This window comes from Protopterus annectens, chromosome 9.part0 (assembly GCF_019279795.1).
Source record: "Protopterus annectens isolate FY-2018-M chromosome 9.part0, PAN1.0, whole genome shotgun sequence".
Taxonomy (NCBI): Eukaryota; Metazoa; Chordata; order Ceratodontiformes; family Protopteridae; genus Protopterus; species Protopterus annectens.
The window spans coordinates 283,378,129-283,405,249 of record NC_056743.1 but is presented as its reverse complement, the minus strand read 5'-3'; the positions used below and the strand labels follow the sequence as shown (position 1 = coordinate 283,405,249).

The 27,121-nt window shown below is 39.7% G+C and overlaps 1 protein-coding gene across 6 annotated transcripts in view; it reads left to right on the top strand.

The window, feature by feature from the left end:
- The window catches only part of ABCC8 (ATP binding cassette subfamily C member 8), a 2,552,355-nt gene that overhangs the window by 2,032,328 nt on the left and 492,906 nt on the right, over window positions 1-27,121 (top strand). For all 6 annotated transcript variants that reach the window (XM_044082872.1, XM_044082868.1, XM_044082869.1 and 3 more), the window contains 2 exons: window positions 3,606-3,675; window positions 12,672-12,829. In XM_044082872.1, the coding sequence (XP_043938807.1) occupies window positions 3,606-3,675; window positions 12,672-12,829 (228 nt within the window). The remainder of the gene's footprint in view (window positions 1-3,605; window positions 3,676-12,671; window positions 12,830-27,121) is intronic.

The window sequence follows — 27,121 nt, the reverse complement described above, 5'->3', positions numbered from 1 at the left end:
TTCAGTAAGCATAGATATATAGTGAAAGTGGAGTGTAGCAAGAGAGAGAGGGTGAGGATGGGAGTAAGTAAGGTATTCAGTAAGCATAGAGATATAGTGAAAGTGGGGAATAGGAAGATAGAGGGTGGGGAGGGGAGAAGTGGGATTACCCTGGTGAGGAGCAGGAGCATAACCAGTTGTCATTTACTGGTTCGAAGGAGACAAAATGCTGGAGGTAGGCTGATACTGAAAAATGTAATAACAGAGGTTAAGTTAAAAGAGACCGAGTTTTGAATATCATGTAGGATTGCTGTGGAGAGAGTTTTCCCATTATTATTGATGGTTCCTATATTGCTATTAAGTGTTTCTTTTATTGGTTTTCAGAACTGTATCCAATATCAGAGCTAACTGCCTGTTAAACTGTAATATAATATGACTTTGCTGCTACATTAATTGCTCTCTTAAAGCTGTTGTTGGTTCAGTGTAAATCTGAAGTTTGGAATTACTAGAGGGTACAACTTACCATATTTTCCAGGTACTGCAACATGGCTCATTAGAATTATAAATTCAGGTGCTGTCTGGGGGAGGGGGGTTAGCATCTTTTTATAAGTTTTATTATCCATAGGGAAAAGGAATCAGTCTTAGATGGAACTATCATTTTGCAGATGCTGGGAAGGGAAGGAATGAACTCACTGTCTTTCTGCAGAGTCAGGAATGGCTGTGTATTGAGACTACTGTAGGAGGAATTCTATGAGTTTTGAAAGACCAATAAGTGGGGTAATGGCCAGTTAAAACATTAGGGCAAACCTAAACGTGTCTACTTAAATGAGATTAGGGACAATTTTACTGTTGTAACAAGGAATGCAATATATAGGTATGAGTGTTACTTTAGAAGTCACAATGAAAAAAATTACTGTTTCTTTTTTACATGTGATGATGCTGTAATTGCCAGCATGACCTTTATTGATAAACTATGGTTGGCATAGGTTCATAGATGTTTCCTAGGCTAATGACCACAAGGGCCTTTTTAAGCCTAGCCATGCATTCCAAACCTCTGACATGTTCTGCTCCCCTTGATATGTGTAAACAGGGGCTTCGGAGGTGAAACATTTACAAGTAAAGGCCTGGAAGATGAACCATTTACAGGCTGCCTGTATCCATCAGAAAAATAGGTGCCAAACAATTGATGAATTTCCTGTTCCCCATTCAGTTGTCCAAGTTACACTTGAATTGGGTTAGGAAGGAGCTCTGCTTCACAGGAATGGGGAGCCTGTTCCAGAGAAAGGGTAGTCTCTGGGATACAGACCTGTCTCTCCAGCAGCTCCTATTTATATCACAGACAAGGTTTAAGTCTTTAGAATGGGTAATTCTCATGCTGTTTGCTTTGTAGATATGCAGGAGGTCCGTAACGGCAGGCTGTGAACAATGTCTTATATGTGAGGCACAGATCTCCCCTCAACAGCCTGTAGGAGACAGAATACGGGGATAGGACCTTGAGGCAGTCTTCATAGGACATATTACTTACTCTCTGTATTCTTTTAGTGAGGAACATCTGTGGACATTCAAATTGTTGGATATGCCTCATTAGTTACATACCAAAAGACACATTTCACTAAATGATAGGTCTGATGAATGTCGAATACAGTGGAACAATGACTTGGACCTAGATGCCATACATTTGTTTATAAGTTGCAAAACATAGCATGACTTCCTCAGTACTGTAGACACGTGATGGTCAAAGGCTAGATTAATGTCTGTGTGTGTCCACAAGTCCCTAACTACTGTCAGCATTTAGGGGTGTGTTGTCGATATGATAGTTACCAAGGGTGAATGACTTCCTAAAGGATACTGTTATTCATTTATTGGCATTTAGTTTTAATCCATGGCTCTGGCACCAGTTGTTTGCCCATGTTAGCCCTTCCTGAGAACATTTGTGTCAGTGGGTGATTAAATGGCAGCTCCTAATTTGCAATCATCTGCAAATTTAGTCAGCCAGAGGCCATTGACATTGCTCTTGACTTCAGAGAAGTAACTGCCAAAAAGGAACAGTCCCAGGAATGATCCCTGAAGTACTCTGCTTGTGAATGGCCTCTTTGTAGAGGTTGACTCCCCAATTCTAAGTCCCTTAAATCAAACAGAAACATTTTTAAAAAACATAAATAAACATTTATGTAGAGATTCACTTGTCAGAAATGAAAAGTTCTCCAAAGTAAATTAAAATAATTTGCAGTAAAATTATGATTTAATGACAAAAATTGCTATGGTAATGTTAAATCAGTAGTTAGTATTATATAAATGAAGAAAAAACACAAATTAAGGCAATATTTTCTTGTCAGAACTTCAAAATGAAACAGATATTCAACAGAAACAAAGGGTGTACTTAAATTGCAGCTCTACATGCGCCAGGCAGTTCCTAGTGCAGAACTGACAACACAGAATTTCCATTTGCCAGTAAAGTCTTAAAACATTTTAGAAAGCCCATAACTGCTTCAAAGCAGTTTTAAGTGTACAAACAGCAAAGTAGTGTGTTAGAATTTCCAGTGGAATTAGCAGTAGTAGTAAATAAGAAATATATTAAAATAAAAAGTTACACATGTATGTATATATATATATATATATATATGTGTGTGTGTGTGTGTGTAAATAAAACAGAAAGAAATTAAAAGTGTATGATAAAAAAAGAGGAAGAGAAGTTCTAAAAGGAATCTTACCTGAGTATGGAAGCAGAAATCCACCAATGCATGCTGCTGAGGAGATTCAACTGTGTGATTCCTACAGCTGGCTTTAAAAGGTTAAACAAATTAACTTCCTGTGACAGGGGTTAAGCATCCCCTGATGGGAGGAAGTTAGCCTTTCCTCAGTCTCAGGGAGTCAGAGGATGGAATTTGTGCTCTGGATAGCTGCTAGTATACTTTTTGTACATGCACAGACCTCACGTGCCACTGAGGAAGTAAGTAAATTTGAACACCTACTGTTACATGTATGTAGGACTTACCCAGCTATACATTGTGTGCATAGTGTATAATATCTCGCAAACAGCCAAACTGCAACATTTATAGTTTTGAATGCATACTTTAATGAACTTTTTTGTCATTGCTGGATATGTTGTAACTTTCAGCATTTTATTTTTATTACTTATAAAAGTACTTGCATATTAATATGTACTGTTGCACCACTAGTGTGAACCCTGCAAAGACACCAATCGTATGCCATTATAATTCAACTTGTTGGTATTCAGTTTTGAGCAAATGTGTACAACAGAAACCAGATGCAATGTTGTAATATGCCTTCTTTTAAGGTGTTTATGATGGTGTTTGTCACATTAATTGGCTTCTTTGGCTATTCAATTAAAACATACTATTATTATTATTATTATTATTATTATTATTATTATTATTATCATTATTATCATTATTATTATATTTTTTGGCTTAGATTTCAACAATGTGACTGTACACTACAATTCAGGACAGCAATGAAGGTTTTGGGTATTAAACTTGGACACATGTTCACTTAGATAAGTCTACGCTTAACATTTTTGTAAATGCTTTTCCATACATCGAGACATTAGCTTTCTGTGTTTCCAGTTTCTTGTTGTTTTAATAGAAACATTTTATCCTCATTAGGTTTTTTGAAACCACACCATTAGGAAGCATCCTGAACAGATTCTCAGCTGATTTAAACACGGTTGACCAGGTAGGTTATAACAAGTACCTGCATGAACAATGTTACATTGAAGGTAAATAAAATCAACAGAAATACTTTTAAACATCACTTTCATTGCTTATTTTCTCAAGGTGGCTTTGATACAGCTGTGTAAAAAAAGCACAGTTCTATTTAGTCTGTTTATGATGATTTCAACAGAAGAACTTTTCTGCAGAGCCTCTGAGACAAAGCTAAAGAGTCTGCAAGCATTGTTATAACAGATAATTAGTTTACTCGAAGTATTTGTAAGAATGGCAGAGCAATCAGTCTGTGAATCTTTGACAGAACGTACAAGCAAATTGTAAGGAGAATATCACAGTTATTAACTCAGTAAATGTGGAAGATTCCAACATACCCCGGTATATTCTAAATTAGCTAAAAGTTTTATTGTTATGTACTTAGTTGTGTTTTGTCCATAATAAATGTGTTTCCACTCTTACCAAATGTCTTCATTACATTTTCTTTATTTTCCTTAAACATTAAACACATGCTAAAAATAAATCAAATAATAATGTGACATAAGTTGAACTTCATGAACCTTTATTAATTTTAGAACATTAGCAAAACAAAAAAAATATCCAGAATGTGCAAAAAAACAAACAAAAAAGATAACATAACTAAAAATAAGACAGCCATTAGAATCAGACAATAAAAGTCAGTAAATAAACCAGTTAAGCACTTCTAGTTAAGATTTACTTTTAGTTCATCTGGTCTCAAAGTGCCAGATTTTAAAAATAAACTAAATTTTGTTAAAATGTAAAAGTTAATTCAAAGTTTGCTCTACTAATATTAAAAGAGTCTTGCTCCAAATGTGTTCCTTTGATGTATGCATTCAACCAGCTTGTTTGTATATAAAGTTTTGAATATTAGGACTCTCAAACTGTCTGTTTCCAATTATACCAAAGTGTTCCTGAAGCCTGGCTAAATCTCTTTTTAGTCTTTGATATACAGAAAGGCCACAGTTTCAGGTAACAGCATAAATAATCCCTTCTGTTTAACAAGAATACCATCCAGTAGTTGTAAAAGTACACTGTTTATTTTGTGAAAAAAAACCTGGGCATAGAACAATCATCACAGGATAGGGTTCACAGATGCATAAATATTGCAAGGCTGTTGAGTGTTATGACCATTTACACCCTACCAGTACCCTCCCTGTAGCTGCCAACCTCTTAACAAAAAAAATTCTGGACAAAGCCAAAAATAATGGGGGAACAAAGCCCCAAAATAGGGACCAATTTTAAATATTGCTCTTATAAACTTAGAAAGTTGTTAGAATAAAAGGTCTTGTGTTATCGTGAATTTTCTGAAGAGTGTAAAGTCTGAAACTCAAATGCCTCTCATTAGTGAATTCAGTCCTCACTGATTTGCCACAGAAATCCAGAAAATCACATTTTTTTGAGGAACAGACAAAAATATGAAGCAAAAAATCTGGACATTTTGCAAAAATCTGGACAGTTGACTAAAGGAGGGCCATACCAGTTAAGTCTGGAGTGAATTTGTCACTATCCATCCAGTCATCAAAGTTATTTTAAAGAAGATTGTAAGTTGCTCTGTTTAACATGATGAGGAAGTTTATTTCAGAAATGTAGGAATTGCTGGGTTATAAATTTCTCCCTGCAACATGTTTTGTTTACCTTTGGTATAGAGTTAGTTCCCTGGTTCCTCTATTGGTAGAGCCATTAGACTTACAGAAATACACAAGGTCCAGGACAGCTGGGTCTTCAATGACATATTATGTGAGATAGAGATTTCATCCTTAAATGTCTAAAAGACTCTCAGTAAAGTTATAGAGCTTCCAGCCTCTCTTGTTAGCTCAGAGACTTTAAACCCATGATATTTTTTGTTAAGAACATTTGGGGTCTTTCTAATCTTTTAATATGTTTAGTGAGATAGAACCTGAAAGGGTTATTGCACTTGATAATTGGTCAATCAATGAAATGTGTTGCTCCTTTGTCAATTAGCTGTGATAAATAAAAGGATTTCATTGTACACTTTTCTCTATGGCTGACAAATTTAGCCCCGAGTACTGGTCTCCTATGTCCTACACCATCCTGTTAACAGAAAAAAAAAATGATGTCGACTGACTTTAGAAACCAATTGGTCTGTCAGCTTCCCTACAATTTAAAACACACCCTCAGGTCTTTTTGAAAAAAGGACTTTGGCTGGACTGACTGTAGGAAGCCAACTCTTAAAATAGCCTTTAGCTGAATGTAGGAAGGCAATTGGTAGATCAGATTCCACCTATCCAAGCCCCACTCTCAGCTGTCAGCTCTTTACGTAAAGATCACAAAAGAAAGTTAATGAACCCCTTCTATACTGACATTTCACTACTGAAAAGTAAAAGGAGAAAGTAACAAAATACTTGCCTGTAAGAATATCACCAAGACATTATGCCAGCATTTTGAGCTTTAAAGACAGTTTTAGAATAATGATATTAAACATGCTGTTCTGTTCAAAAGCATTGAGCATGGCCCCTTAAGAGAATTATATATGATGTTGCCTGTGATCCTAACAGTGACATGATTGATATGCCATTCAGCAGTCAGGGGTTTGGATGAGCAGCATCATGCATAAACCTTTTACGTGACTGCTTATGATGTTACAGAGAGCTGACAATGCACCATCTCTGCTGTCTGCCCAACAACCATAGCTGGGAGAAATGTATAAAAGCTTTGCCCTCTGCTGCTGTGATAATGGAATGGGGTACCTTGGCATAAAATGCTAATGTGAGGATTCTGTTTGCCTGCACCACAATGGACTCTGTTACCTGTATTTTTTTTTTTTTTTTTTTAGTTTTTTTCTATCTTGCAAGAAAGGGTTTTTTTTTCACTTTAGCACCGGTGTGCTACTAAGCTCTAGTAGCTATACAACATATTAGCAAGGAAGGGGGGAATCAATGCAGTTGGAAACAGTACATTTTTAGTACATATGCAGTTTGGATTTCATAAGTTACTTCCTGGGACCAGACTATACACATGGCATTTGTGAATTGCATATGAGCCTGAGGGAAACATATGAATATTAGCTTTATGCAAGGAGTATTATGCTTACAAAATGGGGTAAGACTGCATACCATATCTTACCCATCATGCACAAACCTTTCCCATGCCATTCCATGGTGTACCATCTCTGCTCCAAGGTGCACACTATGTTTCAGTAATAGCTTGAATATCAAAATAACAAGTGTTCATTTATAGACATCAGCTTTTTCCAAATTATATTGTTCAGTACTTCTGATATGCTGATGATTTAATATTCATTTGTGATGACTTGAGACCTTTCTGTCTCATGTTTCTTCTAACCATTTTTTAGCATCAGATAATTTACATGGTGGCAGTTACACCCTAACCATCTGCTCGCTTCTCTCCCACATGGAGAATTTTTAAAGGTCAGGAGGGTTTTTTAAGAAGAGGAATGATTTTCTTTAGGAAGCTAAACACATTTTTGTATGTTTTTAGAATGTTCTTCCTCCAAGCAGGATGTGTCAAAAGCCTATTGGATGACCTTGTGGAAAACTAGAATAGAAAATAGTTGTTGGACATTCATCTTGTTTATTCTTATAACTATAGTGTTTATAATAGAAGCAGCATTTCACGTCCTGATATAATTTACATTTATTTTGCTAGGCAGTTTAATCTCTCTACTCTCATTATTTTTTAATGCTATTTTGTTTGAGAAACTGGGTGAACCTTCTTTAATCTCTTATTATAGCGGCAAAAGTCATTATGGCTTTCTTATACTCAACTGTTTTATTCACCATATTTTGTTTTCCTTTACCTCTATTGAAAATCATAGGAAAACTTTCACCTGTGGTAGTATTCTGTTTGTCAGTTTGTTTCCTGTACATTTTACAAAAGAAATGGTACTGCTTGTACAACTACTGGATGGTATTCTTATATCAAAGGAGGGTTGTTTATATTATCACCAGCTCTTTGCGCCATACGGAAGGACTAAAAGAAGATTCAATGTCAAGCTTTAAGACTACTTGGACCATATTAAAAAAAATGACATTTTTAAAGCCCTGCTGCACAATTCATTAAATACAAGGATGCTCAAGAAAAATTATTCATTAAAGGGTGCAGTTTTAGATTAAGTTTATTTTAATATTAGAAGGTGGCTCAACATTTAAACAACTTCTTAATTTTTAAAGATTGTTTTTTCTTTTTTATTATTTGACAGTTTTAGATTTGTTGATCTTAATTTTAAGTGTTTCATTAATGTATTGCCTTTTTATCAGTTATTTATAATAGATGTCTTATTTGAAGTCTTGTAATTTTTGTGTTACACACTCATTGGAAGGCTTTCTGGCATGGTTGTAGGGGTTATTAAGGGTTCCTCAATTATCCCTTTGTATTATTATTATTATTATTATTGTTGTTGTTTTAAATATTAGCAGATATATTGTTTCATTCTAAGTTGATATCACAACAGTAATAATCATTATCTGACCAAATGTGAAGATAGATTTATCAACGACTGATTTGGAACATCCATGAGATTAAACTTCAGTGAAGTAAAATTCTTTGAGAGTGAGCAGAACTAGTTTTAATAATAGTGGAGAGATGATAATCAGTGCTATAAAATGATCTTTAAAAATGTTATTCCTTTTTAGGCATGTTTTTTTTGTATAGTATTACATTTTGTTTTAGCTATCTCCTTGCCATGAAATTCTTTAGAACAGATGACTATGTAACAAGTTACTGCACATGTGCATCACTTTATGTTCCTGTGTGCGCGTGCACACACACACACACACACACACACACACACACACACACACACACACATTTTTTCTTTTTTTATTATTTGACACTTTTGGATCCCTTGATCTTAATTTTAAGTGTTTAGTTAATGTATTGCCTTTTTATCGGTTATTTCTATTGGATGTCTTATTTGGAGTCTTGTAATTTTTGTGTTACACACTGCTTTCTGGCATGATGCTAGGAGATAACAAGAGTTCCTCAAGTATCCCTTTGTTTTTATTATGATTATTATTATTATTATAGTATTACCTTTTGTTGTAGTAGCCATCTCCTTGCCATGAAATTCTTTAGAACAGATGACTCTGTAACAAGTTACTGCACGTGTACATCATTTTATGTGCCTGTATACGTACATGCACATGTGCAGACACACATACACACACACACACACACACACACACACACACACACACACAATGTGCTTTTGCATTCCTGAATTATAGTATATGCCATTGATATTGTAAATTAAAGTTTTTTTTTTTTTAATACATAATGTGTGGTATTGGGCACAAGGAAATTTCAGTATCTTGCCTTCTGGAAGTCTTATATTTTATCAAAGAAATATTTTTATAAACTAGCTTACAGTCTTGTAATTATGGCAAGTTGGCTTACGTTTCAGTGCAAGACTGAATGTATTTCTTAGGTGCTAATTATATTTTACAACAGAGTTAATGAATCATTTTTATCTAATTTGATAATGTTTCAACACTATTCTTTTAGAAACAGTATATAAGATACCAAATATGTATTTTTTCAGTAACTCGTGAAACTGGGAGGAAACAGTTTTCTTAACAATGGTAAAATTCCCTATCAGAATAAGGTTGATATTAGCTTGTGAAATAAAAACAACATTGTAATGTGTTGTGGTTCTTCCCAAAACTGCTGCAAACGGCAACAGTTTATTAACCTAGCATCACATAGCATAGATATGATTGATTACAAAAAAATAATGCAAATTAGTTTTTTGCTGAACAATTTTTACAAGCCACAAAAATACTCAATTAATTTTGTGTGTGTGTGTGTGTGTGTGTGTGTGTGTGTGTGTGTGTGTGTGTGTGTGTGTGTGTGTGTGTGTGTGTGTGTGTGGTGACACAAATGACAATATACTCACCTATGCAGCACTGAAAATATTTCCTTGAAGTATTTTCATCCCTGAATATGGTATCACTCCTTTGCTCCACAGAGCATATCTTTACTTAAAAAATAAATAAAGAACAATAAAGTACCCCTAGTGGAACACTGTCCAGTAAGCGAGGTACTATTTTACAGAAAATACTGAAATTGTGAGTCAAATAACAGGTTGCCATGAAATACTAAGCAGCACCTTTCAACTGTACCTCTCAACTGTACCTGAGTTTGACCCATTTTTTAGCTCTGTCCTTTTTAACCCCTCTTAAAACTGGTGACTTTTTTGAGAAAAGGTAGTCAATTACACAATAAATAATGAAAATAATTAGAGTTATAGAATTCTTTTACTTTCAGAAAATGTATATTTGTTCCCATTCCCTTATTCTGTCTCAAATTAATAATACTAATATTTTAAAAGTGTCCCTGATTATTTTTGGATGTGTCCCTGATTCTGTTGAGATTTGTCTCTGACTGGTTGAGAGCTAAGTTTAAAGTACAGTTTTACAGTCATGGTGTGTGTTGGGGGTACAACTGTAGCTTTAAGCCAAGTATTTTGTGTGTGTGTGTGTGTGTGTGTGTGTGTGTGTGTGTGTGTGTGTGTGTGTGTGTGTGTGTGTGTGTGTGTGTGTGTGTGTGTGTGTGTGTGTGCGTGTGTGTGTGCGTGTGCGAGTGTGTGTGTGCGAGTGTGTGTGTGCGAGTGTGTGTGTGCGAGTGTGTGTGTGTGTGTGTGTGTGTGTGTGTGTGTGTGCGTGTGTGTGTGTGAAGCTTAGGGGCAGGCTAAAATCAATGGTCAAATATGGGGAAATGCCATTTAACTTGCAGGATTGTAAAGAGTGCAGAAACGCAGTTTTCACTTGCAGTTTAGATGTAAGACTTTCCACATGGGTAATATGTTCTTATATATTACTATATTCTGCTTTGTGTGCCATTTAACTCATTTTTGTAAATGTTATTTGGAAAAGAGCTATCAATAAAGGAAGCTCATATCATGCACTGAAAGATAAGCAAGTCATGATATGGAAACTATATATGTTTCACCCAAGGCCGCAGGTATAATTAAGAAGACTGGAGACATAGCAGTTTGGTCCCTCTAATTTTGCAGATGTCTCAGAATTTGCCTTACATTTTTGGTCTATATTTCATTAAACACGTGAATTTCTGGCACATTGTTTGAAGATTACAGTAACTTAATAATGACTGACATATCATTTTTCCTGACAAATGAAAGATATTGATAGGACAAAATGACATGAAAATAATCAAGGTTATATGTCTGTATCACAAAACATGAGAGAGGAAGATATGCACTAAAACTTTAAAATGTGTCGCAGTTGCGTCTATTTCCAGGTCATCGCTATGGTTTTGAAAAATCAGAGTACTGGTACTCACCTATGCAGCATTGAAAATATTTCAATATAGTCAGGCATAGTGCAGATGAACAATCTCCTCAATACTTGTGTATATGACTGCAAGACAGTGTGTGTGTGTGTGTGTGTGTGTGTGTGTGTGTGTGTGTGTGTGTGTGTGTGTGTGTGTGTGTGTGTGTGTGTGTGTACATGTGCGTGTGTGTCTGTGTGCATGTGGTGTGTGTGTGTGTGTGTGTGTGTGTGTGTGTGTGTGTGTGCGCATCTTGTGATAATTCTGCTTTCAGTGGCAGTGTCAATGTGCCTGTGTTTTTAAAATAAATAGTAATATTACAGATTTTTAACTGTAGACCTGCACAGTATTGCAACCCCGTCTAGTCTAAAACCAGCCCTTCTTGGAGGTGTGCTGAGACGGTCACTCTCTGTTTATTCTTTCAGCTTCAGCCCATTCTGGTGGAAGTTTGTGAGAGGGTGAAGGACAAGGTGGGGAGTGGCACAGAGTCCTTTTGTCTAAGATGTTATTTCACCTAAGCCTAGCCCTGGATGTAACAGGGGCAAGGATAGCTTCCACCAATATTATGGCTAATTTAAAGGACTACAACTACATACCATTTAGGCTTATATAGACCTACCTAAGACTTATTGAATGAGTGTACATGTTCATTCTCTAAATTTGATCCGTTACTAACTGTAGAAGAATGTCTTAGGTAGTAAGTTCGTAGGCAAGTTTATAGGTAAGTACTAGGCTAGCTGCCCATGTGGACCATTCTAAGCCTAACCTTTTTTTCTTAGTGGAATTCACACCCTGTACCCCTTGTTTGTGAATTAAACACCTTAACCATTTTGCCAGCCCACCATAAAGGTGCAACACAGATTAGAATTTAACTGAATAAAAGATGGAAGTACTAGGATTTCAGACATCTATGCAATTTTAGTTGTTGTTGTGTCTTTCGGCTTATCCCGGTTAGGAGTCGCCACAGCAGAACTCCGGTCAGCTAATGTTTGGTAGTGGATTTTTATGTGCCAAGTTACCAGCCCTGACACACAACCTTCAACGAAGGCATGCCCATTCACGCATGCTTACACACAGAAAACGCTCTAGCTGAGAATCGAACGGGACAACGTCTTGCTGTGAGGCGACAACGCTACCGCAGCACCACTAAGGCACTGAAATCCACTGCATAGATAAAGAACATATTTTTTTGCTGTTTGAGCTTTAAAGTATACACGTGCTAGAGAAGATTTTTTTTCTGTCATGGATGTTAGTCCAAAGACAGTGGTCAAGCTCGCACTCCCAACTTAGTTTTCTTTGTTTCTTTCTTTCTTCTTTCTTATATCTACTAATTTGTGGCTTATATTGGTTTTGTTCACGACTGCAGTGTGTTCAGAGTAATTATTTATTTCCACGAAATTTTAGGCCTACTGTGTTAAGTCTTCGCATAACTACGACAGTGTGGCTACATCATCTATGAATCTGCAAACAAGTCAACATTACTAAGTTACACAGAATTATAAAAGGATATTGCACTAAAGTGCCATCATGAAGTGCATCATACTCATACTGTGTTGCGTCTACAGATGAACTGGAAATTAACACGCGTAGGATATTAGACCATTCTTATGTGATACTGTAAAACTGTGCAGTGCTTTGAAATGTTACGTGTAAAAATAGAAAATGTCTGATTTTTAAAACATTTTTCCAAATACTCATTTCTTTTTTCCTTTTTTGTAGCACATACCAGCAACACTGGAGTGTCTCAGTCGATCAACTCTTCTGTGTGTGTCTGCTTTGGCTGTAATCTCCTATGTAACTCCAGTATTTTTAATATCACTTGTTCCCCTCGCAGTAGCCTGTTACTTCATCCAGAAATACTTCAGAGTGGCATCAAGGTAACTTCAATATATAATGCCTTTAGTGCTCTAGACATGAAAGTATGGAGCTGCAACTAAAACAATTCAAAGATGAAAAGCAATCTCTAGTGTATTTTAATGTAAACAGATGCAGTGTAGACAAGGCTAGTGAAATACTGATGATTGCCTCAAAGCATCATGCATGATGTTTGAAAATTACAGAAGAGTAAGTTATAAAGATAATCAAGGAAGAGCCAAATTAGTTATGCCAATAGACAATGATCAAAATGCAGTAGCTAACTCAGTAGTGAAAGAATAATATGGTTTGCAGCTCACAAATGTATGTGAAGTAAAGTCTAATTTTTTTTGTTTCTACATAAAATATTTTCATAAATCAGAGTAATAGACAAATTACTTGCAGTTTCACTTAAACATTCTCATAAGACAGGTAGCAACTGATTATTTGTAACTACCAAATAATATATTTTCAGCCTGGTTGAACAAGGGAATTTTTCATAAATGAATCATTTCCAGAGTTAATACAGGTGATCTTCACATAAAGACTATATTAGCTTACATGTTTACATACAAGTATAGAGATGAAGACTGATGGAATCAAATGCAGGACGAGTCTAAGATCGCTAAAAGAAGCTGCTTTACATGCGTGAAACTGGACTCAAACATGTCTGAAGTTAAATTGTACGGTAATTCTATGATTAATATTGATGGGTGGAGGGGGAGTGGAATGTGCTTGTTACAACACTGTCAGTTATTGATGGGTGGAGGGGGAGTGGAATGTGCTTGTTACAACACTGTCAGTTATGTGCAAGAGTGTGGGATCGCTGCATTACCTTACTGTAGATGGAATTTTTGTATATAGTTAGTGGTTTATCTTGTTTAGGTTAAGAGTAAGTGGGTTTAAGGTTTTGAATGTAGATCACCACTCTCTTAGTTTAGAAGTATTGAACTCAATTGTTTTGACCAGAACTTTAAAAGGGGGGGATTGACAGAGCATGTCAAAAGAGAATCTCAGCAACTGCCCACTCAATAAAATATGCTTAAAAGAATAACTTGGGTTTTAAATGGCCACCTGGATAAAAAGTACAGTTTTGTACCTACCATAAATGTAGATGTTCTTGCCCCAGATGTCAGAAGACCCAAAAGACAAGTCCCAAAAACAACCTGCACAAAAAACATGTACAATATATACAGTAATATATACAAAAATATAAGCATGTAAACTCACCTACACAACCACCCTGAAACACAACATCTACATTTATGGTAGGTACAAAACTGTACTATGTTCTTCGTCTTCCCTTGCTGCAGTCCTGACAATTGGGTAGAATCCCAAAGCAGAGGTAAGGGAGGCTGGCAAATTATAAAGTAGCAGGAGCTGACAACATGCCTTGTAAAACAGCTGTGGCAAAACCAGCTCTAGACTTAGAGTATATAGGCAGGTGATAATGCCTAGAGAAAGTATGCACTGAACTCGTGGCAGTAGCCCTAGTGGAATGAGGCCTAATCCCAGCTGGAACCTGTTTGCCATGATGGGAATAACAAAATGCAATGCAAAAGCCAATCCACCTAGAAATAGTTTGTTTTGACACAGGCTTGCCCTGTGAACTCAAAGCAAAGAAACAAGTAACTGCTGAGACTGCCTGAAATCTTTAGTCCTGCTCAAATAATAATTGCCTGTGTACATCTAAAGTGTGCAAAATCTTTTCCCCTTTATTTTGAGGATCTGCAAAAAAGCCACACTAGAAACCACCTTAGGCATAAAGATGATACCCTGTCCTTATGGAAAATCAAAAGGGCTCTACTGCCATAAGGGCCTGCAACTCAGACACCCTTCTTGCAGAAGTAATAGCCAACAGAAAAGCAGTCTTCCATGACAAATATTTCAATTCAGCAGTAGCTGCAGGCTCAAAAGGTTGTAGAGTAAGTTTTTCAACACAAAATTGAGATCCCAAGCAGGAGTAGGTCTAAGAAACTGCTTGAACAAGGAAAACAAAGGTGGGTCACAATCATAGTGAGCTGAAATTGCTGCAGCATGAATCTTTATGGAAGAGAAAGACAAACCTTTGTCCAATAATTCAGTAAGATATTGAAGAGCCACACTCAAATTAGGCTCTGAAATCTCCAAATTCTTTGCTGTACTCCAAAATAAAAATCTCTTCCATTTTTCTCCTAGTACTAGGCCTTCTAACTTCCATAATCACATTTAAAACTTGTTGAGGAAGCTGAGACCTACCATGCTTCAACACAGAATATGCCAAGCTGTGAGATGAAGAGATTGAAGCTTGACATTGAGCAGATGACCGTCCTTCTGAGATAACGGATGAGGAATCAGAGGTAAAGGCCATGGAGGCTTCTTTACAAGACTCCTTAGAAGTGGGTACCAGTGTTGCCGAGGCCAATCTGGAGCTATCAAAATCATCCTTGGCCTGTCCTGTCTGACCTTTAGTAATACCTTTGGAAGAGAAAGGCATAGACATGAAGGTTTTTCCAACTGAAAGACAGAGCATCCACTTTCCAAGCTGTGTGATGTGTGCAATACTGTGGCAGCTGGTGGTTTAGAGACAGATCTATGTCTGGAGTTCCCCATGACACTGTCAATTTCTGAAATACATGAAGATCCAGTTTCCACTGGGGATCCATGATATGTCTGCTTAATACATCTGCTAGGGAGTTCTGTGCTCCTGGCAGAAACCTTGAAGAGTCAGTTGTCTCCCATAAAATCATTGCTTGCCTGCATAGAGGATAAGAATGTGTTCCTTGCTTGTTGATGTACCACATGACAGTTGTGTTGTCTGTCAGAATCAACACCTGCCCTGGAAGAAGTAACTCTTTGAACGCCATCAATGCAAACTGGACTGCTAACATCTCCTTCATGTTGATATGTAGATGCTGTAGTCTGGCAGGCCACTTGTCTTGTATCCACTTTCCATTTAGATGAGCTCCCAAGCAGTGTCCGAGGCATCTGTCGTTAAAATCTGACGCCTCTGGCCGGGTCACAGAGAGTCCCTTGTTTAGGTGACATTCCTGAGCCCACCACAAGAATTCCTTTTGAAGGCAAGGTATTATTTGAATGACAGTGTCCAAATCTTGGCAGTGCTGTGTCCATACATTTTGAGATACCATTGCAGCTTCCTCATATGCAGTTTGGCATTGGGAAGCACCAGAATACAAGATGCCATGAACCCTAATGCTTGAAGGACTGTCCTTGCAGTCAGCACGGACTGATGAGATAGTTGATGGAAGTAAAGTGACAGACTCTTTTGTTTGTCCGGGGTTAAAAGGCCATCTGGGCTGCTGTATTCAGTCTCACACCCAGAAAGCACATGTCTTGAGAGGGTACTAGACTGGACTTTATTTAGGCATCTTAGCACTGCTATGACATATTCCAGATGCTGTAGAAGGTGTTCCTTTTCTTGAGCCAGAATCAGGCAGTCGTCCAAGTAAGGATAAATTTGAATGCCTTGAAGCCTGAAGTAAGCTATCACTGGAGCCAGAACCTTTGTGAATACTCCAATGCAGAGAACTGATAATGAAATTCTCAGCCTTATGGGCACATGAAGGTAAGCTTCCTTGAGATCCAAAGTTACCATCCAGTGATCCTTGCCCAGCAGAGGTAACAGTTGCTGTCATCTTGAACTTGGGAATGTCCAGATAAGTGTTGAGGATAGAGAATCCAAAATTGGTCTCCACGTGTTCCCAAGCCCCTTTCTGACACAGGGACTGGCTGAATAGCCCCTATCTGGAGTAACTGAGAAACTTGCTTGTGAGCCTCTTTTCTTTGTGGAGGAGGAACATCTGGCATGCCTTTGAAAGGGGCATTGTGTGGAAATAAAACCTGTACCCGTGATGAATGATATCCAGCACCCATCTGTCTTGAGTGATTAAATCCCAATTTTCTTTGAAAAGACAATCTTCCTCCTAAAGGAGTCCACTGGCAGCTGAAAAGGCAGGTCATTGGTTCTGCTACGAAAGGACTGACCCCTGCCCTCACCAGAAGTCTGAGCAGGTGAACTGTCTGATCTAGGCCTAAACAAACCTTGAGCCCTGCTAGACCTACCCCTAGACTGGGCACCATAAGCAGGATATGTCCACCCCTTAGCAGGCCAATTTCTACTAAACTTGGAGGCTGCACCTGCAAAATCTTTAACAGTCTGCATAGACTTAGCTTTATCCTCCATTTTCTTTAAAACTGCTTCCACAGGCTGTCCAAACAACACATCAGACTGTAAAGGAGCATCAAAATCCTGGTCTTAACATGCTCAGCTAAATTCTGATCCTTCAACCATGCATATAAGAACAGAACTAGTAGCAGCCACCGAGGAGGCCTGAACAGCATCAAAACCACACTGCAAAGAATGCTTACCCACTTGTTCAGACACATGAACCAAATCCAGCAATTCTTTACACTCAATACCTTCCGCCAAAGCATCCACCTTAGATTTCAATTGTGAAAGGAGATAATTCTGATATTTCAGCATATGAAACTGACAATTCAACGCCCTCATGGCCAAAGTGGAAGAAGTATATACTTTCTTACCCCACCTATCCAAAGCCCTTGCCTCTTTATCAGAGGGTACAGGATTTTTAACCACAGAAGCTTTAACACCTTTAGGCCCCTGAGATGGGACTCTTAAACAAATATATAATACCTATCAGGCTTAACAGGAGCAGGAGGCAAGGAGTCAGGGTTCAGAGAAGCCTCTGCAAAACATCCTCCACCACATTCAACACAGGAGGAATAGCTAAGGGCCTATGCTGAGGCAAAACAAGAATTCCCTAAGCCTTTTCTAGAGTCAGAGTAATCTTGGCCTTCCCATTTAAAGTGCTCCCTCATGGAGTGAAGAGTCTCTGAAAATGAAATCAGGAGGAGAAGCTGAAGGGGTGGAATCATCCACATCAGAATCAGAATAAGTAGGAATGAACACTGTTCAAAACTATCAAACTCCTGTTCCACCTAGGCCTCTTATCAGGTGGGGGCATAGAACCTCTAATCAGAGTAATCAAATCTTCTGCCATTTTGCGCATATGTTTCTTAGGCACAGAGCCCGGAATGCTAGGAGAAGCCCCCACAGAAACTGAACTTGGCCTACCTCTAAAAGCTTTGGCAACAGAAGGAGAGGCCTAACTACCTTGGGAAGAGGAAGAACAGTTACCTGAGAAGCCCCCAGCCTGGCCTGCCTCCTGAGAGGGCACATCCTGTAATAGTTAAGTATCTGCGTGAGACCCCATTGAAAGTCCTGGGAAAACCCCTCACTGTTTTATCTTGATGAAGCAGGCGGAGCACCCGACGGCATAGTATAATTGCAACGGTTCCGAAACAGTCACCTAGCACAATCAAGCCTCGTTAAATCTAGCACAAGAGCGGCAACCAACAACGTCGTGCTCAGGCCCTAAACAAGGTATACACAATGTATGAAAATCTATCTGCTTCCCACAAGAAATACAGTTATTCACTTTTTCTGACATCCGTTAAATACTGAGGCAAGAAAAACCAAACCAACTCTGTATTCGGTCTGAAACTCGAGATCGAAAAAATCAAGAACGCCCTGCACTGCTGACTGCTTCTGCGCCGGACCATGCAAAAAAAAAGACTGAAAAAATTGTCAGGACTGCAGCAAGGGAAGACGAAGAACATCTAAGATAAGCAGAGTAAAAATGTAGTTAAAAAACAGAAATCAGATGTTATTATGATGCAGGAAACACACATAAACAAAACAGAACAGAATATGAAGAGAGTTAAAAAGGGCGCTTTAAAGTGGAAAATTTTGAAAACACACTGGAAAGAAGGAAAAGAAGAATGTTAAAATTAATAAGAAAGGGTCTTGCTCTGAATAAGGAGAAGAATTAATTGATCAGCAAGGAAGATTTGTGCTGGTGATGGGTTATTGGGAGGGGGATAGAATTATTACAGGCAATTTTTGTATTCCCCCAAAACAAGAAGGAATGAAGTTGAGGAAATAATGTTGGAAAGTGTGACGATAGCAGGTACTGCCAGCCATGGTAGGAGAAGTAGGGCAGTAGATGTGTAACATATGCCAGCACAGCAAGCTGGAATTTTGTAAAGAATTGTATGCCTTTTGTATATCAAACTGAGTTTTACAGATGCTTGTGTTGAAAAATGTATTTACAAAGCTGCTTGTGTTAAAAATGTATCAATAGCGTGCTCTGCTGGACAGCAAAGAAATGTACATGCATTATTGTAACCATTTAAATGTATATATTGTAACAGAGGATACTGGAAGAGAGGAGGTTAATCTCAATCCACCTGACTTTGAGAAATAGTTAGAAAATTAAATTACCGGGCCTAGACCATAACAATGTTATCTCACAGTTTTGAATGCAGCCAGAGACAAAAAGTCTGTACTAGGAAGCTTTCTGCATTGTCATTGGTGTGAACTAATTGCTACTCTGAATGGATGAAAGTTTGAAATTGTTGTATGATTTCCAGGAGCTGCAGCAGATCTTAGCAAGGTTATCTGTGTGTGTGTGTGTGTGTGTGTGTATTATTGACACCTATATGATAAATCCTGACATCTTCTAACAGTGGACATAGGAACCAGAAGTCAGATGACCAGATGTATGTGATGTCATTCTGTATAGAAATAATGTTTTAATATTAGAGGAGACTGAAGTCTCAGGGTTAGTTTGTTTCTTGAAACTTGGCATAGAAGGATCCCAAACTACAGTGGGATTAGTTCAGTACTGTTTTTCTGTACCTGTGTAAATCTTTTCATCTGTGTTATTTTAATATTTCCTGTGTTTGAACCTCTGGTGTTTACTGTAAATAGATATTTAGTATTTTCATGTCCTTTTATTATTTATTATTAAATATATTTAAACTTCTCATTGTGGGCAGTCCTTTTAGAAAATATTTAAGTTTTGAAAGTATTTGCATATATTATTTGGTGATAACTCTGGCCACTCCAGAAGCCTGGCTGTTTTGTCAATATTACCATTTGTATTAATATTAACTTCACTCAGTATAATTAGATACCCTTTTAAGAGCCTTATAGTAAATGAATGGTGGCAGTGACTCTACCCTATAGTCTGGGCAAAGTTGGTAGAGCAGGTAATCTGTGTCAGACTTTCCCAGGTGTGTGTGTGTGTGTGTGTGTGTGTGTGTGTGTGTGTGTGTGTGTGTGTGTGTGTGTGTGTGTGTGTGTGTGTGTGTGTGTGAAAATTAAATCTCAAAGAGTTTGTGTGTCAGCTACTTGAAGCAGGGACATGAGGCATTGGTTTCACACAGAGGGTGTTGGAGGACTTGGCTTGGACACTGGGCTAAGGACTCAACCCTACAACTGTGAAAGTGGGGAGCTTTATTGCTGACCTGTGGAGAAATACGGAGAGAGAAACACAGACCCCTGTGTGCTCCTAAGAGAAATCTTATTTGATGTAGGAAGGTCTGCATCTGGAAATACTGAGCATATCCATTTGTATTCCAAGTGAACATCCCTCTCCAGTGTCAGTGGTGAAGATTCAGGCTCCTTTGTTACTGGGCCAGAGTGAGACTATCACCTATCTCTCTCACCCTTTAAGACTCAAGCTAGTTTTTCAAGTGCCCCTTGAGAAACATTCCTGGAGAGGAATGAGCCTATCTGGGAATATATTATCCCATATCCTGTCTTGAGATCCCATCTGCCTTGGCAGTGCTGACCCTACCACAGTGTTGCACTGTCATATCGTATGCCTGCAACCCTAGGCTCCACCATAGTAACTTGGCATTTTGCTATCTGGCTCAATGTAGCCATAGATTGCCGTCAGACTCCTCCTGCCTCCTACTGCAAATACTTAGCAACAGGGCCTCCCTATCATGGTAAGGCTTCATCATGTTAAAATGGTACAATTTGTGCCCCTGCCTCTTACCTAGCAGTTCTACCATGTAGTTAACATCAATGACCTTCCTTACCACTTTGAAGGGTCCCTGTCAAGCTGCCTGCAGCTTATTGTGTCTGACAGGAATGAGAACCATAACCTGCTACCCCATGGCATACTCTCTGGCTTGAGTATTCCTGTCATGCCAGACCTTTTTCTGCTGTTGAGCTCCTGCCAGGTTCTCCTGGGCCAAGCTCATGACCTCTGTAAGGCTTGTCCTGAGGTTTAGGACATATGCCACAACAGACTTCTTGTGGGATTCACACTCACCCTCCCACTCATCACAAATGAAATCTAAAGGCCCCCTCACCCTATGCTCATACATCAACTCAAAGGGTAAAAAATCTGTGGATTCCTGAGGTACCTCTCTGTATGCAAAGAGCAGATAGGGGCAAATATTTGCCTCACTCTGTCTTAAACTGGTCTGCAAATGCTTGTAGAATGGTCTTTAGTGTAAAGTTCAACCTCTCCACAAGACCATTAGTTTGGGGATGGTAAGGGGTGGTCTTTAGGTACTTCACCCCACATCACTTCCACATACAAGCCAGCAGGTCTGACATAAAGTTGGCACGTCTGTCATTCAGTATATTTCTCTCTGGAAACCTCATCATCATCAGCCCCCTTTTTACTTTTTTTTACATGGGGTCAGGTATCGTGTTAACTGCCACCAGCTTTCTCGATTCAGTACCACACTCCTGCCTTCTTCAACACTCATGTCTGACTGTCGCAGATCTTCTTTCACACAATTCATCCACCTCTTTGCTGGACATCCTCACTTCCTCTTACCTTCTTCCTGTCTGTCCCAAGTCTTCCTCACCAGATTATCTTCTACTTTTCTACACGTGTCCAAACCACAGTAATCTGTTTTCTTTGATCTTTCCTGCAGTTGGAGCTACTTTGGCTTCTGCTGTTATGTCCTCATTTCTTCATCTTTCCCACAGAGTGCATCCTACTGCTTTTCTCAGGCACTTCATTTCCATCACCTCTAGCTTCTTCACCTGCTCTGCCTTTACAGTAGTACTGGTCACACTACTGTCTTGTACACCTTACTTTTTAGCTTCTTTGGCATTCTTCTGTCATAGACTACACCTGACGCTATATGCCAGTTGGCTGCAGCCACCATGATTCTAGCTTTGACCTCCTCATTCATGCTACCCTTCTCCTCAACTACCCCTCCCAGATACTTGAAGCTGTTTACCTGTTCCACTGTCCTCCCTTCTGTCTCTGTTCTCAGCTTCTTCTGATTTCCCTGATTTGCTGTCATTACCACCATCTTATCTGTGCTTAGTTTCATCCCATGTGCCTTCAGATTTGCATTCCATTCTCCTATCCTTTGCTGAAGTTCTAGCTCAGAGTTTGCCTGTACTGCCACATCATCTGCATACAGCAGCTTTGTTGATCCGTCCCCGCCAACCTGTTTGCTAATGTAGTCCATCACCAGTATGAACAGCAGTGGGCTCAGAGCTGAACCTTGATGTACACCCACTCCCACTGGGAACCCCTCTGTGAGCCCGACCACTGTTCGTATTTGAGTCATTTGGTCCTTGTGCATAGCCTGAACTAATTCTACCAATGTTTCTGGGACTTCAAACCACCACAATACTGCCCAGATCAGCTTTCTTGGGACCTTGTCATATGCTTTCTCCAAATCTAGGAATGCCCAGTTGGACTCTCTCCTCATCTCTAGCTTCTTCTCAAGTATCTGTCTCAATGCAAACATTGGGTCAGTTGTACTGCATCCTGATCTGAATCCAAACTGCTCATCTCCCATCTTACATTCTACTACTCTGCGTATCCCTTTATCAATCACCCTCTCCAGAACTTTCATGCAATGTGATAGGAGTTTGATGCCTCTGTACTGCCCACAGTTGTGGATGTCCCATTTGTTCTTGTACACTGGCATGAGTATGCTTATTCTCCAGTTATCTGGGCTACGCCTTTCTCTCCACACTGCTATTAGTACCCTCAGGAGCCATTTCTCCCCTATCTTACCAAACATCTTTATCATATCTGCTGTGACCTCATCTGAGCCTTTTGCTTTCCCTGACTTCATCTTCCTTAGGGCTGTTCTTACTTCTTCTAGGGTGGGTTCCTCTTCTTCTCTCATCGTAGGCTGTTTCTGGGGCAGTACAGCTTCTGTGAGGTTTTCTACATTCAGAAGCTGCTGGAAATACTCCTTCCATCTGCCTTTGATGTCCTCTGGACTGGTGAGCAGGTTGTTGTTGGCATCTCTTATGAAGGGTGCCTGACTATCTTCTTTATCTTTCTGTCTTTGCCTTGCAACCTGGTATAGTTTCTTTGTACCCCTTACTGAGTCACTTTCCAGAAGCTGGTACAGTGCCTCTGATGCCCTATTCTTTGCTATTGCAGCTTCTTTCTTAGCTTCTTTGTTAGCCAACCAGTAGTCCTTCCCAGCTTGGTCAGTCTTTTCTGTCTCCCACTTCTTCCTGCACTCCTTGTTTCTTTTGATGACTTCCTGGACTTCTGCATTCTGTCACCAGCTTTCCTTATGTACCTTATTCCGTACCTGGCTCGGCCACATATCTTTCCTGTAGTCTTAACACATGCTGTTTTTAGGCGCTGCCATTCTTCTTCAACTCCACCTATTTCCTCCTCTTCTTGGGGTGCTAGAGCCCTGAGTAATTCCTTGAACTGTTGTACTTTCTCTCCTGTCACCTTCCAGGTCTTCAGCCTGGTCTCTGTTGACTTTAGAGCCTTCTCTGACCACTTCTTGCAGCTGATTGTGGCAACTAGTGTTTTATGCTGTGGGCCGACTGTTTCATTGGGGATGACTTTGCAATCATGGATTCTACCCTGGTACCCTTTCCTTACTAGGAGGAAGTCTACCTGAGTTGCATGTTGACTACTCTTGTATGTGATCTTGTGACTGTTTCTCTTTCTGAACCATGTGTTGGCTACTATCAAGTCATTTGCCAGACAGAAGTCTAGAATGGCTTCTCCTTCTTTATTCCTGTTGCCCCACCCATATGGGCCCAGGCAGTCCTCATAGACTGTTCTGTCTGTCCTGATGTGTGCATTCAAATCACCCATTATCAAAACAAATTCATGTTGTCCTGCTTTATCTAGTAGGTCCTGCAACTGCTGTCTGAATGCACGCTTTTTCCTCACTATCACAACCCTGCTGTGGGACATAGGCAGAGATTATGAATACTGCCCTATCATTACACAGGAGTCTGACTGTCTTATTGTCTGATTATTCCGGCCTACCCTCCACCTGAGTAGAAGACTCTGGATCCCAATCCAAGTGGCTTTGCTGCACTGCTCTTCCATCTCATCTCTTGGATATATTGGATGTCCAGCCTCCTCCATATCATCATGTCATCCACTTGCAAGCTGCATCCTGTCCGTGAACTCTCTGGAAACCTACCCTGCTGAAAATCTCTAGCCATCGCCTCAGGGTATCTAATAGCATAACCTACTAACACCATGATATACTTCTTCCCTGTGGAACTTGGGATACTAAGAGTCCCTACAGTATCCATAGCTACCCTCTGAAATGGTTCCTCAGTCACAGGCAAATACATCAAAGGAGCTTTGACCTTTTCTCTTGCCTTGCCTACTTTTTGGCACTGCTCACAGGTCCTGCAGTTCCTTGGTACGTCCCTTGCAATCCCAGGCCAATAAAACTTCTACATAATACAACTCTTTGTATGCTTTATGCCAATATGACCTGCAAAAGGAATGTCATGAGCTATGGTCAGAAGTGCCAGATGGTAGGCTGTATGCACTGCCAACTGCTATATCACCTCACCCTCTAGCCCTCCTTCAAGGGTCTACTCTCTCTACAGTAACCCTTTTTTCCAGTATACCAGATGTTCTTCATGTTTCACTGTTGCAGTCATTACATTTGGGTTATCTGCTTGCATTAGCCCTCACTCGGCCTGATTAACAAGGTCTTGGGTCCTGTGTCGGTTGCTGTCCCTTCTTCCATGACGTCAGGTCGCCAGGGGCATAAAACATGCAGCCGATGCCATTACATCAGTCTTTCTTGCTGTGTGGTGCCCGAAGCAGAAGCAGTTTGCAAGTGCCGGTCGGCCGAATTCTGAAATTTTCGTTTTCGAATTTTAGAAGTCTGATATCCTCTGAACATCTGTACATCACTGTCAGCTTGAGTACTACCACTCACCCCTGCCTTTGCAGTCACCCTGTCCAAGAGAACACCAATGCCGACCAGCAGCTGTGGCTCACTACTACTACAGGGTAGCTCCCTCCCTGAAATAGCCACCTCACCAGACCTGCCTTCAGGTCTGGGGTCTGTCTGGGTCTACACCAGGCTATCAGACCCACCTGCCTATCTCCAAGCCTGATTTCTTGAAACTGCATGCATACAAGATACTGCATTATCAAAATCATTCTCCATCAAGACATCGGCAGGGATATCCTCAAACACACCTACTTGCTTGCTTCCTTTTTCACCCTCCCAATCAAGGTGAACCCTGGCCAAAGGCATTTGGAATGGGGTCCCTCCTAAAGTTCTGACTGGAATGGACTGCCCAAGCAAGTACTGCTCCTATTTAACCACTGCAGGCTTCACATGGTTATGCCAGATGTTGTCTGTCTCTTACCAGTGGCCAGTTTTCAATACACTAAAATAGGATATAACCTCTTGTTATAGTTTGGTACCACTGCTGTCTCCACATGACATAGCACTGGCATACTGTTTTTCCCACTTGCTGGCTTCCCACCTTTTGGTCCCCACCTTGCCTCCATGGACATCTGTATGATATATGGCCCCACTGGTTACATTTAAAACATTTAACCCTTGATCCAGGCCATGTACCTCAACTAGTGGCTTAACTGCTACTGGTGGACTCTGTTGGGGTGGTTTAGGCTGCCCACCATGGGTTCCCTTATATCCATGTGTAGCACTGAGTATCCCCTTCCTGTGCAGTGAAGCCCTGCTTGCTAAGTAGAAATCCCCCTTTTTTCCCCAGCTCATCTGCAGGGTTACACTCTTAGTCTGCCAACCAGATTCTTATGTCCTCAAGCAAAGTACTAAGGGCTTATTCCCTCGCAAAAAGGTCTGCCAGTCCTTCAAAAGTGGTGATCTGACACCCACTTACCCACCTGTGAAAATAAGTGCTTAACTCAGCAATGTAATCACATACACTTTCATCTCCCTTGCTAAGCTTCAAGTGTTAACTTAAAGCATTCAAGTAAACATTGCTTTACTCTATCATAGTTTAAACAATCAATTTCAGACCCTTTAGAAATAGCAGTTACAGCTTTACCATGGAGTAAGGGGGTCAGAAACCGTACACAGAGCTCTTGGTCAACATTATATTGTTTACTTACTCTTTGAAATACATGAATAAAACTATCAAAATTATCACCCTCTGTAAATTCTGGAAGAAATTTACTCACCTTTATTACTTCTGTGGTTCATTTTTCTCTTCACCATTACCTCCATGACTCTGGTGAAGAGTCAGCATTTCCCTTTCATGTTGATGCTGGTTATTTTCTTCAGCTTCCAAATGCAGCAGTCTCTCTACTGATTCTGATTCCATCTGTTTCTCCTTTTCTTCAGCCTTCAGATGCTGCAGTCTGTCTAATCGAAAACACTTAGCCTCCAGTTCAAGTCTGATTAACTTCAGATGGATTTTTAAGCCCTCTGAGGAAAAGGTGAACTATCCTGTTTCTGAGGGCTGCAAATTCCCATCAACAGACTGCTTATCCTCCTGGTTGCTGGTCTGCGCTATGACTAAGGCTGAAATAATTTCCTCTTTGGTCAGGTTGGCATGCACCAGTCCTTTAGCTTCGCATACTTTGGCCAACTGGTTCTTTGTCAGCTTGTCATAATTCTCTGCCAACATCTTTGCCTGTTTTTCCTGACTAAACCAAGCTATAAAAAATAAATAAATAACTAGAACTGTTGTGGAATGAAACTCTGAATGTTTACCTTGTGGCTGCTTGGGAGTACACCCACCTGTAGTGAAAACTGCCTACAGGCTACAGAAGTTAAATTAATATCCATACGACGTCTCACCAGTATGTGATGTCCCCACTCTGGGTCAGTAATCAAGGAGCCTGAATCCTCACTGCTGACAGTGGAAAGGGACGTTCACTTGGAATATAAATGGATACACTCAGTATTTCCAGATGCAAACCACTATGCATCAAGCACAGTTTCCCTTAAGAGCACACAGGGAACACATTCAGCCTGGGGTCTGGGTTTCTCTCCCTGACTCTTTCCATGTCCCCAGTAAGGCTGTCCACTGGCACAGCTGTAGGGTTAAATACTCAGCCTAGTGTCCATGCCAAGTCCTCCAGCACCCTCTGTGTGACACCAGTGCTTCATGTCCCTGCTCCAAGTAGCTGACACACACATTCTTTGAGATTTAATTTACACACACACACACACACACACACACACACACACACACACACACACACACACACACACACACACAAAACATA